General features: G+C 46.2%; 2 protein-coding genes across 2 annotated transcripts; both read right to left on the bottom strand.

Annotated features, from left to right (window-relative positions):
- Positions 1-927: 927 nt before the first annotated feature.
- F4822DRAFT_427262 (uncharacterized protein) lies at positions 928-1,734 on the bottom strand (the record flags this gene model as incomplete). The annotated part of the gene is made up of 1 exon (XM_051460707.1): positions 928-1,734. One exon carries the CDS (start codon positions 1,732-1,734, stop codon positions 928-930), a length of 807 nt encoding a protein of 268 aa, XP_051317185.1.
- An 11,130-nt stretch (positions 1,735-12,864) lies between these two features.
- F4822DRAFT_436755 (PLC-like phosphodiesterase) lies at positions 12,865-15,924 on the bottom strand (the record flags this gene model as incomplete). Its single annotated transcript, XM_051462338.1, has 2 exons — positions 12,865-15,406; positions 15,440-15,924. 2 exons carry the CDS (start codon positions 15,922-15,924, stop codon positions 12,865-12,867), a joined length of 3,027 nt encoding a protein of 1,008 aa, XP_051317184.1.
- Positions 15,925-20,282: the final 4,358 nt, after the last annotated feature.

Below are 20,282 nucleotides of genomic sequence, written 5' to 3'. Positions count from 1 at the left end.
AGCATTGTATAAGGGATCGTCATTTTCGTCATAGGCGTAGCGTGGATAGCCTACATACACGTAATTTATTTTCGAAGTGTTGAAAAAAAAAGTGATGTATCCAAGTAGAATTAACAGACAATATAGGGCGGAAGAATACTTAAGTCCCCTATAAATTATGCGGGGATGGACGCGTGTAAGGTTTGCGCGGAAGAAACATACATGACTCAAATACTTATCCTCCCTCCAAATTATTTCCTCCCTAGCGACATATGTAGGTACCTAGGCCGCTAAAATACCATGACTTTATAACAGGCTTTAGGGGTGCATGATGCACCATGTCACCTATCGGATAGACCTGCATTTCGTTGCGCGTTGCAGAAAAAAAGAATATGATATCAAGGGACGGGAAACCGCATTGTTGATTTGGAATTCGGGGTACTGCATGTCGTAGATTCGTCTCACTTCCTTTCCACTGCTATTTATGATTTCACCACATTGTTTTATCTACTTCAGATTGATTGACTGATAGGCTTATTCGTACTATGATAAAAATAGACAATCCCATTGGGTCGATTAGCATCCCGTACGTAAGCAGCATAAGGCAAGACATTATTTCAAGGGGCAAAATCAGGTTGCGTAAGTTGTCTAAGACAGATGACAAGTAATCGTAGAATTAGCGAGTCCCTTCTTAGTATGGAATTGTTCGTGACAGACGATTATTTCGCGGGGAAGTTAGAACAAAACACTGCGCTTAACATCATAGCAAAGTAGTTAATCGTCATTCCTCGTTAAATTCATTCGAAAGTTATATACTGCCTGGGCTAGAAATATGTATTCCTTCTCATCTGGTTGGCTGAGGGTGTGATGAGCGCACGACATGATGCACAACGTAAGCTAAGACATGGCGTAGCTGACGAGTGTCTGTCGCAGACTAAAAACAGCAAATCAGCACTGCCATCTATCCCCACGACTTTTTCTGAACACCGCAGTAGCCACTGCGGGCTCCTTTTCCCATTGGGTCGGTAGAACCATCATCAATGTGTTCAATTCCTCCCGAGCCGCTTGCATCCGCTTCTTCATGGGGTTTATTGTAGCTTCCTCTTGTGATTCCTGTCGTGACACCAACTCCTCCAGACGTTGTACCTGCTCCTCTGGTAGATCCACTTCATCGTTTTGTGGCGCATCTTCGACAAGTTGTGGAAGAGGGCCTAATTCGAATTTTTCCGTATCGTGAACGAATATCATCTTTTCTAGCGAGTTGAGATCGACTTTTTTCCAACGCAAGACTCTCCAAGCACCTTCGGGAACAACTGCGAGACGTTCTACTCGATTTAAATCATGTGTAAAGTTCCATAATGGGGAACATTCGGGCTTAAGCTCGGAGTTACCGAAAAATAAAGTGTCCCGAGTAAAATCGACGTATATTCGTGGTTGCGCATTTCCTACGGCAAGAGAGAGCCTATAGTGTTTAAGTGCTTCGTGTCTGGCCTCGCCGTTGACATGTAGTGAGGCAGGTATTTGTGTATTCGAATACCATGTTTCATCTTGGTATTGTGTTTTTGACATAGCTTCCTCTAACGATCTAGGAGCTTGTCTTTGTTTTGTGTGTGGAGACTTCACTACCACAGTTCTAGCATCTGGCATAGCATGTTGCCATATTTTGATTCGTAGTTCGGGAGGGAGTTCGTTGAATTTGGTGAACGTGGTAGGAGCTTGAGCCTTATTGGACAGACGTGATATGGTTCGCTCCATCGTGTGATCAAGGAGATTCAATAATTGGTAATATTGTGATCGATGCCAATGGTAGAGCCTTATGAGAAAAAGTATCGAAGTGATGATAGGTATGACGGAGACAGGAGCATCGTAATATACCCTCTGGGTCGAACTCGTTCTCGTTACCATGTTTATATGTATTGAGTGGGCTTTAGAAGCCCTCGTGGTAGGATGAGACGTATAAGCAGTATTCCCGCTCCCGAAAGGAGGTATGTAGCGTGATGGCTGTACGTATTGTGTGATACTCAATTGGTTGGCTCCGCCTTGCAGATGAGGATTATATGCAGTAGATATTGGATTGGTCTTGGTTGGAGGATTTCTTATATAAGAATAAGGGTCTATTGATATGTATAGGTATATCATATACGACCAGCTACCGCATTCGGGAGCGAAGGGGGGGTCACGTTTATATGTTGAACAATGAGGGGTCTTTTTCACCACCAGTCATTGTCGGTCACTTACCCTTAGGTATATAACGAATTGCCCCACACCAACGTTTGACATGGAAGATCGAAACAAGCAATTCGTCTTTCAAGGGTCCCGAGGTCCAGACTGCTTTAGAGCGAGAGACCGCGGATCAGCGCGAGACTTAGTACACTAGTGCCGTACTCGCTGTCAGGTGGTACCTTACGCCGGGTCACCACGGAAGTCTCATAGGAGGGGGACTGGAACGTGGTTTGATGAGGCGGCATTCGAAGCCACACAAAACTAACGAGTCTGCCTACATAGGTACGTTACTAAACGCCAAACAGACCGGTCATGGCCACCGACTCTCCGAGTTGTAATATGACTACTTGCTACTGACCAATGTAGACGAGACCAGACGATTTACCCAGGTAGGGTAGAGTAGGGTATGTTAGGTTAGGTACCTCCTAAGAAAGGCGGGAGGCGACGCAGATGCGGCTACGCGTGGCTGAACACAGTGTTGTAATGCATTGCGATGCATTAAAATGCAATTGAACCAAGGATGACGCTTGACACGCAACATGGTTTCTTCCGTCTAAACTATGACAAGTCCCTGCGGTGAGCCGATGAGTTAATCGAAAAAAAATCGAGTGTTACTCTCGGTATGCTACGGCCTCGGTTGCGAAGAAGTCGGAGGCTTGGTATTGGAGCTTCGTGTGTTGAGGGGGAGACTCGTCGGTTCCGACGCCGAGCTGACTGACGTAAAAGGAGAATTACCTGCAAACCTCACATGATTCTTGGCCTCTTTGTGTAGCGAATGGTGGAGTTTCGTAAGCCAATATAATGATAGCTTCCACCACTTGGTGAACAGCAGACGTGCGTGGTTTTTTCTGCTACATCCCGTGCTGCAACGCTGGTTTCCTGCAGCTTTTGCTTCATTACCCCAGAATTCGCGGTAGATACCATGTAGGTCTAAAGGCGGCGTCTGGAGGGTGTTTCTCCATCATAATGATTGGACAATCTGAAAAGGGGATGCAAGCTAACTTGGAGTTGCTAGCTATTTTAAACCAACCAAAGAGCCATCTAGACCAACTAGGAGGCCAAGATCTAGACTAAAGCCGCAAGGGAATGAGATTCATAGTAGTAAAAATCATAGAGAAGTTGAAGCAGCTGACATGGGAAGCACGAGGGCCCAAGCACGCTAGAAAAATGGCGTTTGAAGCTAGAATAGCTCTTATTTTTTTCGAACTCCTAGTCGGCATCGCCGGCCAACCAAGGACTAGCGGAAGTGAGATAGATCGATAGATCATGTTGAGATCATGTAATTGAGTCGAGTGAGAAAATGATGGTGGGCTCAAAGTTGTGTTCAGGAGAAATTGGAGAAATTGAGAAATTCTGCGATTAGATAATCTTCCAAGGTTGTCCTGAGTGAAAAGGAAAACCGGGGCCAATTAATGAAATAATGCAAATGAATAATGCAGGCTAACCTTACCTTGCATATCTCTTCCATCGGTGGTCGGAGGCTTGGGATTTCCGCGTAGGGATGGCACCGGGTATGTGGGTTTCATTGTAAATGGATATAATGCGGCTTAACATTCTTCATTATATTATTCCATGACGAATCCCCTATGCACTTCATACACCGGTCAAATAATATTCTCCCTCATCCAATACTTATGAAATGAATATATGGGTGGAATATTTTTTTTTTCATATTATAGTAACTTGGCGCTTTAGAAAGGTGAGACTCGACAGATAAAAAAATGAAAGGAATTGCGTCTCCCCGCGAATCCCGTGAATCCCGTTTGTTCGTGCGGTAACACGGATTGTCGATTGTCAGATCTTAATCGAATCCCGCCGTCGATACGCATCCCAAAATGGTGAAAGATAATCGTATTCCAAATTAACCCTACAATTCATGATGATTGTTGATCTACTAAAGAAACCGTAGGAACTCATCTCGGAGTTATCTCTCCTTTTTTTTCTGCTTGACGCAACAAGCCTCGTGGCATAAAGGGGTCTTCTCTTGATAACGCGTCACGACCCTTAAAATTGATCATCGTCGCCTGAACAAAGAACCGACCGCCGATTCTTCTATCTTCGTTACCATCGGCGCGGGACCCGTAATACCAAATGACATCATGTTACAACGCCTCAAATCTGAAGTATGTCTTTTCATCAATCTCACCATTTTGAAAGCTTATCGAACGCGAATGCACCCGCCACATGTTCACCGCAAACTATAACCAAGAAGCAGGACCCTTATGAAGCTGTCATCGGGAATTGACCCGAGTTAAGTTCCCGGATAACCTCGTACATTGTAACCCGTACAAGTGACGACACCGTATGAGCCTCATATCTTGCAGGCATAGCCCTCATCTGTACATGCGCCCGCAACTCAACGTTTCACATGCCGCGCAATATGCTATTCAACTGCCGTATAATCTGGGGAACTCGTGTCAGAATCATACACAAAAAAAATTCTTCCTCCCGTCCCATGCACGTTTATTTCACTTCTACGGTTACTACTATGACATAAGAACCCTTTTTGGACTCTTCGTGCAACTCTATGAATTATATGTAGGTTACACATTCATGCGAACCTGACTGATATTACTCTCGTGTTAGTCTAGATCCGGTTATATTTTCGACAGCCAAACGCCAAAAATCAAAGAAATCAACCCGCCCCGGAGATACTCTTCGGGCGAACAGACTCGGACTACAGCCAAGTTAAAAAAATTTTTGACGATAACTGCCGCGCCCCCACGCGCCAGTGTCAGCCATTGTCTTAGGGAGGGCAATGACGTCGCTGCGTGGGGAGTTCGCAAAGAACTTACGACGAGGTACCTGAATATAGAGACTCTTTGTCTTCTTTGTCTCGAGTAAAGTCTTGTATTCACGCGACGGAGATAACTCCGTGGCTATGGATTAAACGTCATGAGTTCTTTCATACTGGACTATCCACCCACGCTTTCGGAACCTATATGAGCTGTTGGGCCTCTCTGAGATGACGTGGGAAGTATTTTACCAGCGTACCTGTATTCGAACGCGTAGGCAATCTTTGACTCGCCCGTCCCCCTCCCCTGAGTCTCCACAAGGACAAAGCGGCCGAATCTACCTGGATAGGCCCTTCGGCTCCGAAAGTGATTTCTTTCGGACGTAATCCCCAAGTGTGTTCGTAGAACCGAGGAGAGCGTAAGACGCCGAGACCACTATGCTTTTGAGGATACGGAACCAGTTTGGCACACTATAAGTCACTATTGCTTACATACAAATGAAGGGTCGGAATTGTAGGAGATTCATGGTTCCTTCTCATCTGTAGGTTCTGTTTGAGGTAAAGTCACCCCGTTCCCCAAGTTAATTCTAAGGTTGTTGAGATACACTAGTGCAACAAGCCGCCATTTAATCGCCAAACAATTCACCGAGCCTCGAGTAAGAAAATATGTGAAATAAGGTAACTTCAAGCACGAAAAAATCGTCGTGATATGACGCCTATATAGCTAGATAGCTCTAGCAGTGGTGTCTGCCTTGGTGCCGACCGCCATTTACGCCGCCTCCTATTTGGCAGTATGACATTTCGCAGTTTCGATGATGATACAGGCCATAAAGTCGCGATATCATAATAGATAATAGTACGTACATGCTAGAATTAGGATACGCTATACAATAAGTAACGGAAAATGCATAAAGATGTCTCCTCTCGAACTTGGTGTGTGGAACAACGACGGCGGGAATTATCCCACTTAAAATGAAGCAACCTATCTTCTTGTTTCAGTTATTCACTCATTCCATCGAAAATTACACCATGCTAGCTAGTTAGAACCATCGTCTTTGGAGCAAGGCCACTCTACAAAATGAGAACTTTATTTCCATACTCACGAATGAAGCTAAGGATTCAAATGGCATTCAATATCCCTTGAATTGTACAAAGTTAAGCCAAAATCTAGAAAAATCTAGAAATCCCCCATGCAATATAATAGTACAGCATCGAGATATTTTAAGATATGAGTAGAGATGCCTTGAAAAGGACGTCCGCTTAGTTCCGATTTCAGGAGGTAAAGGGGCCATTACCCCTATTTCTAAAATCGTGTTATCTAAGACGCTTAACCAGCTAACTCGGAAACGCGTCTATTAACGAATAACTCACGATACGTAATCGATGGGTCAGTAGTGGGATCTCAACTCACGATGACTAGAATAATAACACATCCTCCGCCTGCCGGAGGGTTCACTTGAGGAGAAACCTAATACGTCGGGTTAATCTTTGCATTCTGTACATACATATATAAATACCTAGGCAGTTATGAAACATACGTAGCTAAATACACATGGAGCTCTTTCTCTTTTGAATGGTGCGACTCATCGCCATCAATGAAACCTGAGCGCATTCATCGAAGATAGAGTGTTTCAATCGAATAGTCGTATATAGGCAATCTAAACATCAGGTTATACGCTAATTCAGTCATAATGACAATTCGCAATTAAATTTATCCTCTTCGCTACTCTAGGGAATGTTTCCAGGCCGTCTCTTGGCTGCCAGTATACCACTCTTCCTTTCCTTCAATACGACATAACCATCATATCAGGGCAAATCGGCAGTCCTATATAGGAACACTTTTATGTCATTAGGTTCCTTAGACCACTAGAGATCTAGTAATGCTCGTATTAAGTTATATACCCCTTCGGACTACAAGCTTTATCAAAAGGTGGTACACGCCCCGTGGCCATTCGAGTTTTTGCTGGCTGGATCGGTATTCGTCAAGATGCCCCCTATATACATCAAGAGCACAAATGAGATAATAGGAGCTAGTAGATGTACCACTAATGTGTTAATTACGACTGCCTAAGGCTTAGTCAATTCGCGTAGGACAAAAGTAAAAGAACATATCCAACTCAGGCAAGACATACCTGAGTGCGAGCTTACGGCCGGGAGATCTCAGGGGCGAAGATGGACGACGAATACAGACGCTCCATCCATCTTATACTCTAGCTTAATGGGACATTTGATAACTTCTATCCAAAAAAAAAAAAAAAAAAGGATACTACGGCATGCATTGCGTAGGCCTACTGCTCTATCCAGTGTCATGTGTCAGTAAGTGTGCAAAATCCAGCTACACATGTAATACACAGATGAATACCTAGAAAGGCAGCATTTCAGGTGTCACTATATTATCTAGGAAATGTTTCTACTTGGACGACCAAGTGCAATACATGATCACATTATTATGACTTACTCCACGAAGCTAAAATATAATATAGCTCAATTTCAATAGAATAAATGGCTGTATAAACAAGTTATATATTGGGTATAGGAGTCTCTTTAATAGATATGTTCAATTCCAACGTCTACCTTAAAATATCTGGACCTGTGTAACGGCTACTATCTCTAAGTTGAATTTAGCCTATTATACAATTTAAGGCACAAATGAGTTTGTTGACGCATTTCGACTTTAGATGATTAGAAGGCTATTTTTTCTCTCTTAAAATAAGTATACTATGCCTCGCTTGGCGAAGGCAAATAATTTGATTCCCTATAGTTTCACAAACATGTTACACCAGGTTACCCAGGTACACAAAGTCAGAAAAACGACATATAACTTGTTGAGTCCTATAGCTCTAGTAGAAACTAAGTGTATACTATCATAGGTTAGACCCAAATACAATTGAAACGTTGGTAGTCCAATTAAAGTTAAGCATAACTATCTACAACTCCCTATTCACTATAACCAAAACCCTCAACGTCTTTCTCGTACACCAACTTAACAAATACCTAAGACAAGTACCTATACAATAATATAACAAATCTCAATTCCGCTCTACAATTAGGCTATCTCGCATCAAACTGCTTCTTTGAGATACCACTTCGTCTCAGCTTAGCCTCGGCTCGACATCGCCAAAAGTCGCGACCTAAACCATCCGCCCAAGCCGGCCGAACAAATCGTCATCCCAGGCGCACACAAATTCGTAAGACGTCGGCGGGGATTATAATTTGGAGAAAAAAAAGAAAAACAGAGTTCCCCCGCGGGAAGCTCGGGCAGTAGGTAACATTGCCCAGGTGGTCGATCCTTCGTAACAAGGGACATCCTCCATCACGAGAACAATTACCCAATAGTCAAGACCTGGGTTTACCAAATACCTAATGAATGGAGTAAAACTCGCGAGTTAGAAGTGTGAAAGTGTTTCAAGCATATTCATCTTAATGCCTCAAAAACCACATCCCTAGACATGTTCCCCGGGCGGGAGAGCAGGGGTAGTCGGATATTTGAAATTCCTGAGTAGGCAGAACCCCTGTGCCAACTTATTCTCAACGCAAGCCTCGGGTTTAAATATTAAGTATTAAGATAAAAAACCACTTATTATAAAGTATTTGAGAGCATGTACCTGAAAGTATCATCCCACGATCATGCCACAAAGCTCGGGGCAGCGGTTCGGTTCGGTTCGTAGAATTAAACCTACCATGCTTTAGGCCATGTCCTGCTACCCCGGAGTTATGTCCGCAAGCGATGAATGGGCCGCGGCATTTCCAACCCGCTTCCTATCGCCCCTACCCTACCTAGCTCTAGTTTACGTATGCAAATCTTGCTCCCGGCCGCTTCGGATCGATGATAATGGTGCTGATGCTGAGAGGTACCATCGAGATTTGGATATGATGGGGTGAATCCTAAGTAAGCGATGTGGGTGTGGTGTGGGTGGTACATAATACTGACGTACCTATAGTCAGTACCTACGCATATAGCGCTGCCGATTGAGTCATTCAGTCAGTCTCTAGGACTGTCGACGTAATTACCCATGTGTGCCTGTTACCCTGCTGCCCTGCCGCCTGTGCCGCCGGAGAATTACTAACTACCTAAATTCGCTACCTTCTTTCCTCTCATTGCCAACCAGGTACCGTATAATATGATCATATAATAAAAAGGTAGATAAACGCGCGCAGGTGGCCCAGGCTTACTCCCCCAAGCACCTAATTTTCGGGTTCGTTAACGAAAAGTTGCGGGCCGGCCGGGTAACTAGGAAATTTTGAAACAAAGATCCACATCTGGATAGTTAGGGGAAGGGGATGTGGAAAAAAGGAATGTGCATGTAAAATGTAAGTTGGTAAACTTGGTAAACTTTGGAGATGAGTTGACTTGACTAACTGACGGCATTTGGAGTTGCATAAACTGGGCAAATCCCGAATACGTGGAATGGCTACCGTCGGTAGCGAACCACGACCACGACGGTGGTATGTACGTATGTCCGCACGTACGCAAGGCATGAGCTGTGCTGCGCTGGTAAGTACCCAACGATGTACTCGTATGTACACATGTAGGCAAGTAAGTACCTACCTTTTTGGAGGAGCGTGGCTTTCATGGCTTGCGTATAGGTATACGCATATCCGGTCCCAGCGCCATCGTGCTGGGTGTGTGGATTATCGGCATTTGCATTTTCGCAATTCTCACCGTCACAAAAGTTCCTAGCGAGGCCTCGCCTATGTACATAACCTCCGAGGGAATAATGTACGAAGCAAGGTAAGCAAGCACCAACCAGATCCAAGGAGGTATACATGACCGCGGAGTGCAGCATATGGATGTGTACTGTAGGTATAGCCCTGTACATCCTCTCCAACCTAGGTACGCGGATAGGTGGGAATTTGGGATCGATCCTAGCACCGATGAGTAGAGGACAAAATCGCCGAGGTGAAACGGAACGGGACGGGGTTTAGGGAACATGGAACAGGCTGGTAGGCAGCAGGGGGAAGGGGAAAAAAATGTAACTCCAAAACCAACAACAATATTCCGTCTTGGGGTCATGTCGTACATAACATGTAGGTATGGATTTATGAACCTAGCTAGCTGCAAAATGTCATCCCGCGCGGATCAAAAGCCGCACACTAGTTAGACTATATGTGTCTAACCAGGTACGTTACGGCTGACGATGAGGATGATCGATCCTGCAGGTTCCTTTCTGACAGCCAGCCCAGTCCAGCCCAGTGACCCAGCCAGCCATGCGCAATGCCATGCAATACGACCGTCCTAGCGTGAACCATTCACACCCTCATCTTCTTCCTTCCAATGAAGAGGTAGTAATATCATCGTGGGAGTTCATTCGCTTTTTCCCTCTTTGACCCCCGCGTCCGAAGGCTCACGTCACCGCGCCGCCCACGCAACACTAGGGGACCGGGGGATGAGGAAGGGAGGGGGTGTGGGAGCGGAGAGGGGTGGAAAGGAACTTGCAACAAGACAAAGAGTAAAAAAGAAGGGCCTAAAAAATTGGAACCGCAAATCAGCGGGATGCAGGACCCGACAGCATGGTACGGTAGCTCGCGAGGATGTTGCAGGGGCCGGTACCAAAAATGATTGGTCGCCTGCAGTTCGTAAGCGGCTCGTCATCACGCACCGCATGAAATATCTGCTGCCTTGCCATTGCCCTATCCAGTGGGATGGATCGGGGAACACAAAGAATACATCGAGCTGGGGGAGGGGGAGGGGGGCCAGAAGGGGGGGGCAGTGAAGGGGGGTATGGGTTCCAGGGAAGCACGTCCCGTCAGCCCGCGTCCCCTTCTGAATGACCCAATGAGGCAAGGGAGTATGGCTCGTTTGGGTAAGAAGGAATGTGATAGAAGTGCAGCTTTTCTGCATTGCATGAAGCAAGCAACAACAAGCAGTAGTAGCAGCAGCAAGTAACTGATGCGTGATGTTACCAAAGCGTTTGGTTGCAGCCAAGCATGGTTCTTTCTTTTCCCCTTGCCCTGGTCTCTTACTTCGCTTCCAAGGGCATGGGATTGGTAATGATTGAGATTCTTCCGATGCTAGGTGCTTGGAGCTGAACCACGCTGTTTATTTCCATTATCACCCCCGGCACTGTTTTCGCTACCATCTAAAATACCTGGTCTTTCCCGGGTTAGGCAGTATAATACGACGTAGATAATCGATTCACACCGGGTGTCTTTTAACCTAGGTGTGTAGATACCTGGGTAGTCATGACAAGTTAGTACCGGGTATATAAACACCTGCCTTTATATTCCTAGTTCTAATTGTCCGTATCCTCCTAAATCGCAGGGGCGGTGAGTAAGGCAAGTCGCTGTACAGAGATAGCTGGGCTGTATTTAAGGGCCATGGGCGTCAGCAACTGGAAGGCTGAGCTGACGGTGACTTACCGTTTCAAGAGAAATCGCCCGGTAATAACGCACAATAATTCGCGCCTCAGCCATGATGGGAAACGAACGCCCGCGCGTCATGCATTTGCGCTGAAAGCAGCTAGAGGAGGATCCAATGACCTTGCTTGTCATGATGGAGACGGAGAACTGCCGTGTGCATATTGATAATATAATAATAACAATATATCAAGGAACGAGCGGCTTGCCTATGTAGTACAGTGGGTAAATATGGCTACCTGGACGTCAGATCATATCATTTTGAGAGCTGTTTGGTCCGCGATCGACAAGACCTGTGCATATTGTGTAAGTGAACCTGAGTTAGCTATAGGCATGTCAGACCAAGGGCTGCATACATATTGCTGGGTCCCGAGGGTGAGGTTCGCCCGAAAAGGCAAATTCGAGGCTGAGCAATAGGTCTGAGAACCGTGCTCCGTAGTTGCATCATCCCCGAACCCCGAATCAGTCCTAACTAGGCTACCGTTTCGGAAGGCGGCTGCTTATGGCTTACGAAGGACTCCATTCTGGAAGAATTGTTATTGCTTTTTGGCTGTCGAGGGCTGCATTACATGAGCAGCCACGGCGCCAGCTCTATACGATCTATCGATTCTAGTCCATTATAGTCAGCAGTGAGTCAGCGCCATGTAGTTGATTAATGACACGGCGATATTCTTGTCACTTATCAAATGTTGGGGACGGAAATAAAGGTCAAAAAATTACGATGCAGAGAAGACACACCCGGGCAAATGCGGGCGGGTTTTTGTGTAAATGCGGAATCGCAGTGGATTCAGTACATAGTGTGCAGCGCGAGCCACAGGTATTGTTTATATCTGAGTTCATGCAAATGCGAGCCGACATGCCAATGCTAGTTAAAAAAAGAACCTGCTGGGGAGAAATGGATGGAGTGTTGAAGTGAAAACTTGATGCAGATCAAGGTATCAGAACCGCCCGCCACTAACCCCCGAGTGCATTGCGAGTCAAGTGAGATAGATATGAATCTTCCGCCTGAAACTGATCCTTCTTTTTGTGCTGCTGGTCAATCGCGACCCTGCGCCTCAGCTTGCACCTTAAGTCCTGCTCGTAAGAAGCGAATGCAAATATGGATCCCCAACCAAATGCTTTGATAATGATGCCCTCATCACTAGGAAATTCGTCATGACCCTTTGCCAATGAACGCCTGAGACCCCTGAATGCCACCGTACCTAAGTAAAACAACAAAAAGGTTTTTTTGGTCATTTCCCTGATCTATCTTGATAATCCCCTTCAACACCATTGATATGCTTCTCGCTTATTTCCTTTGTGCTTCCAAAGCTCTGCTATGAGGGAGCACTGCGAGTAAACGACAGGGATTGAACGCCTCCGAAAATAAATAAATAAATGCAATACAAATCGTAAAAAAATCGCTCTGGCCGTGCTGCGCCGCCTCCCTTTTGAGGGTATGTGGTCCGATGGGGTATTCGCTAGATTCAAACCAAGTGGGAAATCATCGCGACTCGACTGGTAACTCAAATAAAAGATGTACTTATACATGGCGACATATGGCCAAACTTGAGTGAGGATTTGCATAGAAATCAAAATAAGGGCTGTTGTGAAGTATCAGAGCCGTCCACGCTGCTCTTGTCGAAGCTCGACTTAGTACTATTGGCCGAGGACCGATTGAACACATTCCGACCAATGTGTTTGATTTTGCTGCTTACAGCGGCCTCGCCGCCGTTGGTCTGGAGTGGCTTAGGCACGTAAACGCTGGTCGTAGGGTCGACTTTGATGTGACAAAATAGAGTCGAGAAAAGATACTGGTCGCCATTGGAATCCAGCAATGGCAAGGTTCGATAGCCTTGCTTTAGGGCGCTAAGCTTGGCCATGTAAGTCGCAATCGTAGCGTTTCGCCCAGAAGAATTCTCGCCATCATTAGAAAGTTTGATGCTGAACCTGACGAAGACTAATTCGGGGTGTTTAGTCGTGACGTTGAAGTGAGCCTTGTGGTTAAAGACTGGGTTGAAGCCGTTCTCCCTGACGACTGACGTGGATGTCTTAAGTGGAGTATCCGTAAGGACGGGGATTCCGGCCATGCTGTCGTGCTTATCGCGCTTGTCGTTCGTGTGGAAGATCTCGACCTCTACGTACGGGTCAAGAGTGCGACTGGAAGGCAAGGACGACGGACGGATAAGTTGCTGCGCCGAAATGATGTTGATGTCAAATGACATGTTCTGGCGTTCCAATTTACCAATAGCTTCCACAGGTAGGCCGTCGTGAAGAATGCGTATCTCGCGCATCGATTCGGGCTTAAGGACATATCCGGATACATCGGTGTTTCCATCGAACATGGCTTGGTTCAATTGCATACCAAGGTCAAAAGTCTGCCAGTTGAGCGCAGCCATCTGTACACCCCTTCGCCAATACATCAGAGGGTTGAAGTTGTCCGAAGCGAGGCGAGAGTATTGAGGATAAACGCGCATCATGTAACGCATGTTGTGACGGGCCAAGGCCAACTTCGAGTCCGGTGCTTTGGAGTGCTTCCTGAATGTACCTTCCATAAAGGACAGGATATGGTTGCTCTTCTTGCAGTCCGCTGATTCGAAGCCGTGGAATTTGACTCCACTGCAATAGACACCGAGTTCGCCCAAGTTCTTAACAATCTTGCTGGTCCTACGCTTTCCTCGCTTCTCCTCCTCGCTATCACATTCACTCGTGCTGCTACTAACAGTGTCGTGCACCTCACCTTCGTTGATAGTGTCTACACGCTTTGGTGCGGCGTTGCGTCGAGCAGTTTGGGCGGCAGGACCAAGTAGTGGGCTTGACAAGAACTGATTGGGAATGGGTACACTGTCGTTGGCTACGGGCTTTGAGAAAGGGGAAGTCAGGCTGTTGCCACGTCGACGACCTGTCGCATGCTCACTGGGGTTGCGTTGGGGCTCAGGATTTTGATGCGTCCCTTTCACCTTGATTAAAATTCGATTCTTCAAATCTGTGGGGCTTGGGAGTTTAGTCGCGGACGGGTCGAGTGACTCAGTGACCAGACGGCTTCCGAAGATTTCTTTCATGATGCTGGCCATGACTTCCTGTTGCGGGGCGTTGCAGTGAACCTCGAGCGAAACCCATAGGGGGTAAGGACTTGCGACAAAGGCGTATTTGTTGATAGTATTGATTACCTCGCGGAAGGAGATGGCGTTGGTCATCGCATAGCCGTGCTTAACGACGGGCTCGTTGTCAGAACCATCCCAGCAGTCAATTTCCACACTACGACAGCCTCGGACAAGGGTTGAAATGTAGCCCTCAATAGAGGCAATATCTGCGACTTGACGACCGACTAGGTAGGTGTTATGCGAACTGGATATGAAATATTCGTTGACGGGTCGGTCAAGTGTGTACTCAGTCGGTGCGCGCACAAGTGGGAAGTTATCTTTCGATGTAAGATAAGCTACAAGCCCTTGTTCGCTCATAGCAATCGAGTCCTTGTCCAAGCGTTGCAATAAACCAAAGTCTGTTCTGTGTTTACTGCCACGAATAGCGTAACGAATGAATTTTGCTTCCCACTGGCTGGGGTTGTTATCAACATCTTCGCCTTGTTCGTCTCGCAGGAACTGCATGAATTCTGACAGAGTGATACCCCTCTCCGAATTCGAGGCGAGTCTGATGTATAGAAGACGAATGTCTTCCCTCCTTTTCATCTCGCGAACGAAGAGTTTGAATTCAGAGAAATTTAGCCGACCAGACCTGGTAGTGTCGGCAATAGCGAATTTGGCCAGTAGCTCGCTCCGAGCCATGTGAATGTGAAGGTTGCGGCAAACTCGTTCAACGCCGGGGAAATCCATTTCTTCCTGGGAGGGGGAGTGTTCCCTGTTTTCGAACTGTTTCGTCATCTCGCCGTTCCAATACGCTCGGATAGCACTGTCGTTGAACGCCATTAGTGAGGCCATGTGCACCTCCCGATGCTTCGCTATAGAATCTAAAGCATTGACCCAGTGTGCGAATGTTTCCTCATCCTCCGCAATTAAGTGCATTGTCTTGCTCCTGGACTTGTCAGCAACGGTGTAGAAGATGGTGAAGAAGCGCCCCTCGTCGTTCTCGGGAACACCATAGTCGATGCGATACTGGCGGATGTCGGATCCTATCCTAACTTCCTTAATATTGTCGATATAGATGGACTTAGTAGAACGGCCCTTCCACCAAGTAACCTTGCCGGCGTCTGCTTGGAGTACGAAGAGCAAGCGCTTAACCTTGTTCTTCTTGGATACCTTAAGTAGATGGGTTCCCTTGACTAGAGCCATAGGGATAACTGGGCCGGTAGGCACGTCCGCAATCGATATAGATCCCGATAATGACGGGGCACCGCTACCTGAAGAAAAGTCTCGTGCCATGCTCTCAGCGCCGAATATAGAATTGTGCTCGTAGAACTCATCATGGTATTCCTCGTCGGAATCCGTTAGCAGAACATTATCCGCGGCGGGTGCTGTGTTCGTGCTATCACTTCTTCGTCTGATAACGCCCGGACCTACGCTCCCCTCCCGGTTCATAGGTGTTGCTGCCGACTGCCGCCGAGTCCTGCTAGCAAACTTGGAGGCACGGTTGGAAAGCCGTCTTATCAAGCCCTTACCACCCGAAGAGTGGCTACTGCTCAATGCCTCTGCCATTGAACCACCAGTCGTCGCTGCAATGCTGGGGTTAACCGAGTTGTTGCTGCTAGACTTGTAAGCGAGGAGAGGGTCGCCAAGTTGGAAGGGCGGAGGAGCAGGGAAAGATTCGGCGTCAAAGCCTTGGCTGCTGCGGTAGGTGTCAGGCGACGGTTGGATGGAGCTGTTGGTGTTTGTCAACACCACATGGTCGGGAGACATGATAGGCGATCCATGCTGAGAAGAGCTGGATGCTGCCGTAGAGGCACTGATGGCCGAGGTAGGCACGGAATTGGGTTGCGTGCTGGCTTGGTGTGAAGTTTGGACTTGACTCGGGCGTGGCCGCCTTAACAGGCTACCTTGAGCGGCCATGATCGGCGTACTGGAAGAAGAAACCCGGGAGTCGATGCTGGGACGGGAAGGATTATTGTTGTTGGGGGTAGATGTCATGATATATGTATTCGAGGGGGGCGAAGCGTTGCCCACGCGAGAATGGTTGCTAGTGTTAGTACGTCGTAGTACAAAATAATATGAGACAGCGTCTATATGAGGGCTGAACTTGTGGGCCTCATTTTTCCGGATATGTCTTTCATAGAGGCACCTCCCAGGGACAGGGGATTTTGGGGGGAGTGAGCGTAGGTGAAAAAAGACAGAAGTAGATATGTAGTATGTATGTAGTAAGTAGCAGGTATTGTAGACGAGTAAGTGTACGTATGTACGTATATACGTAGTAGTATGTGTATGTATGTATGTATGTATGTATGTATGTATGGACCTTGTAAATCGTGTGGTTGATGTACACACAGGGGAAGGCTCCTTATTAGAAAAAAAAGGTCAAGGCCAAGTTCAAGGCTGCAGGATACTCGGCGCCTTCCCACGATGTATGTATATGTCGATTGCGGACCGGAACGCAAGGGTGCGCCCGAGTGGTAATAGAAGTAATAGTAGTGGTATAATAAAGTACAAGCCTGTCACTGGTACGGGCCTCTGACACGGGTACGTCGAGGTACGGCCACAACCAGCTGCCCTCGGCGCGTGTGCGTCTTGCGTCTGCGTCGCCCTAGGTGGTAGACCAGGACCTAAACAGGGCGGGTATGGGGGACTGATGTTGCAATAGCTCACGGTAAAAATGGTGAGGTGGCAGGCCGCATGCAGGTCGCTGATTTGGGTATTTCTAAGTTGGGGGAGATGGGCTTTTCCCAGGCGTCAGATTTGAAGTAAGATAGTAGTCCTCCAAGAGAGGAGAGGAGGATTTGATATTGCTCTGCGGGAACCCCCCTTGTAAGTTCACTTTTCGACGTCTGCGTTGTGTTTCTTAAGTATTTCTCTGGTGTCCCCTTTGCAATTGGCCCGGGGAAGGGGAAATTGGTAGAGATATATATATACCCAAGTACTCGAGGGTATGTACTTTCATATATCTCGAACGAAAGAGTTAGAAACAAAAACAGTCTTTTTGACTCCGGTGACTTTGTGTGAAATCCAACTTTTAGGCTAGCTATACCTGGGTATGGTACCTAAGATAGGCGGCGGGTACGTCCAGAACAATTTAAAAAAAAGACGATGCGCTGCTTCTTGGGCTGGGCTCCTTATGAGTGAAGAGTGTGGATCCCGATCCCCTTGCGGTGTGTTGTGATGACTCCCTCTTCGTGTTTTCTTAGTAATTTTTTTTCTCCTTCCTTGGGCTAGTCGTACAACAGTATTGGCGAAAGTGTGCGTGATGACGTCCAGCTGAGGCTCAGCAGCTAATAACAGCACAAAAAAAAAGAAGAGAACGACCGGTAGAATGTGAGTTGTTACGGTACAGCGAAGAGACTGACTGCGTTTTCCTGTGCGACGTGAATGGAATGTACAGAACTACAAAACAACAAATTTTGTAGTGTACGTAGTGGTAATATGTATGCGTATACGTAGTAGGTAGGTCCGGTAAGTCTGGTTAGGTATGGTATGGATCTATGGATGTATGAATGATATGTGAGTAACTGCGCAGACAAGGCGTGTCTGGTCTGTTAAGGCGAATTGAACTGCTGGCCGGACGGGGGTGGCTTTTCAAATGTTTCAAGGTCGGGATCCAGAAAAGAAAATAAAAAATAAAAAAATAATAATCGAAATAGATATATAATAGACTAAATAATAGTAGGTAGTAATAATAATAAGAATAATAATACCAAAGTTTTGCACGAATATTTTTGATGAGGTGTACAGCGCTGCTTGCTCTTCTTCAGGTGGAGGAAATGGGGTCGGGAAATTATTAAGTGACGGAGCGGGAAAGGGAAGGGATTATGGCATGGCAAGCAGGGAAGGAGTCAGGAAAAGGAAAAGAATTCACTTACACCTCTTAGGTAGGCGGTCCCCTAAAATAATAATGGTACGTACCCTTTTTTTTTTTTTTTTCATTCCATTCCATGTACCTCATTAGAAGGTAGACACTTAGGCACTTTTTACCCCCTAGTGTCTAGTGGTTTAGCGTCAAAATGAGATTGATGTACGAAGTAGAGATGTTCCTCTACGTATGTACATTTGTGGTAGTGTGGTTTGTGGTTTATGGTTTAGTGCAGACTGGATTGATGGACATCCATGGCATGGAGGTATACAGGTATACATCAAAAATGTGTAGTGGATGTACGTGCATCTAGGTAACTTCAACGGTGGATGGAGTTCAATGTTACAAGGACGCATGTACCTAGCCTAAGCTACTAATAGGTAGCCTCTTCGGGAAGGGGGGCTAATTGTAATAGGCCTTCTCCCACATCAGAAATCAGAACCTAACCTAACCTAACCTACCTGGTTTCCCTCTTCAGTTTCCCCTAAAGGGATGGGGATTGTGTAGGTTGGCTTCATTGTATCGTAATTCTGGGTCTGGTACAGTAAGATACTAGGCCATTCTGTTGGTTGGCAGTTTTCCACTGAATTTGGACGTGCATGCGTACCTATGTAGGTATGGAGGTATGGGGGGGTATGGGGGGTATGGGTGTGTGTGTTGTACCCGTGTCCACAGTTCAATTCAATGTTCGAATCGCAGCTGGTAGCACACTGACGGGGACCCTGTCTTTTTTGGTTGCTGGCTTGGGAAAGAAGTTCGGCTTGTCGACTACCACGACGAGTATTGTGGAGACCAAGGCTAATTGATTACGGTTATGGTTATGGTTATGATTATTTGTATTTTTGTCTTATTCTGTTTTATTTTTTAGTGGATTCTTTCGATACTAAAGGTACAGTACCGACAATACCAGAGATATAGGTGAAATACGTACCGAACATCCATGTACCTATAAATCTATTAATGGGGGGTGAGAGATTGATAAGTACATCCATACTTGGAACGTACACACCTACACCTACATGCATATTGTACCGTATCCAGGTCTCCTATTATTTTTGATTTTTTTGCTTCTTGGTATTCCTGTGAGTCACTCCGTACATACATACACATTTCAACATATTACATAGCAGAATTGATATCTCGGGCGTGCTGCAGCAGAGGATCTACTCAGGTACAGCATGAACGGGGATTGGAAAATGGGAATGACACAATCACACAAGCACGTTATGAATTTCTTATTAAGGCTTTCAGGGGAAAGAAAGCCGCCCATTGCGTGACGAGCTTGCGCTACCTATGACATGTATGAGGTATGGGATATGTAAGTACTTGCGAATTGGATAAGAATGGAGTCAGGTGGCCTCCCGCGGCTCGCTTTGCCTTGAACGAGAAGCCAAGCATATTTGCTGGGCTCTTTGTCAACCAAATCAAACCCCCATTGACTAAAAACTAAAAAAATAAAAGAGGACGAGGAACAATGACGGGGTTCGAGCCAACAAGATTCGGCCCTCGAGTTCAGTGCCTTGCCTAACTGGGTACATCCATCCACCCATCCATGGATGTAAGAGGCAGTCAAAGCTTAAGTGATATCTGTATGTCTGAGACAGACCTCGAGAACCGTCCCCAACGAACTTTCTATTCGCATCCATTATGTACATTACTTACATCTACATGTGGTATAGGTATGGATACCTCACCTGCGTATAGGCATTGGTTCTGGTATTGTATGTGTGGAGTTCGAACGTGTGTTCGTGGTAGGTTAGGTATGTTAGGTACATTACCTACTTCTTTAGGTTGTGATATCAATGAGGCATGAAAAAGGATGATGATGATGCTTCGTGAGGGAATGGTTGTAACCCTATTGTGATGAGCATTTCCACGGCTGATTTTCGAAACTGAAACAAACATCTCGAATGTGGATTCGTTCATATGGTCATGGGATTCGGCATATGTACAATAAAAAGTGTCGGCAGCATGTAAGATACAATGTAGGTGAAGGTAACTAATGCCAGTTCCAATGTCAGTGCCAATGCCAATATTTTGCTATCGTCGTCAGTGGAAA

The sequence above is a fragment of the Hypoxylon trugodes genome (assembly GCF_022578975.1).
Source record: "Hypoxylon trugodes strain CBS 135444 unplaced genomic scaffold F4822scaffold_3, whole genome shotgun sequence".
NCBI lineage: Eukaryota > Fungi > Ascomycota > Sordariomycetes > Xylariales > Hypoxylaceae > Hypoxylon > Hypoxylon trugodes.
The sequence above is the reverse complement of the archived record's forward strand: the minus strand, read 5'-3'. Positions and strand labels throughout refer to the sequence as shown.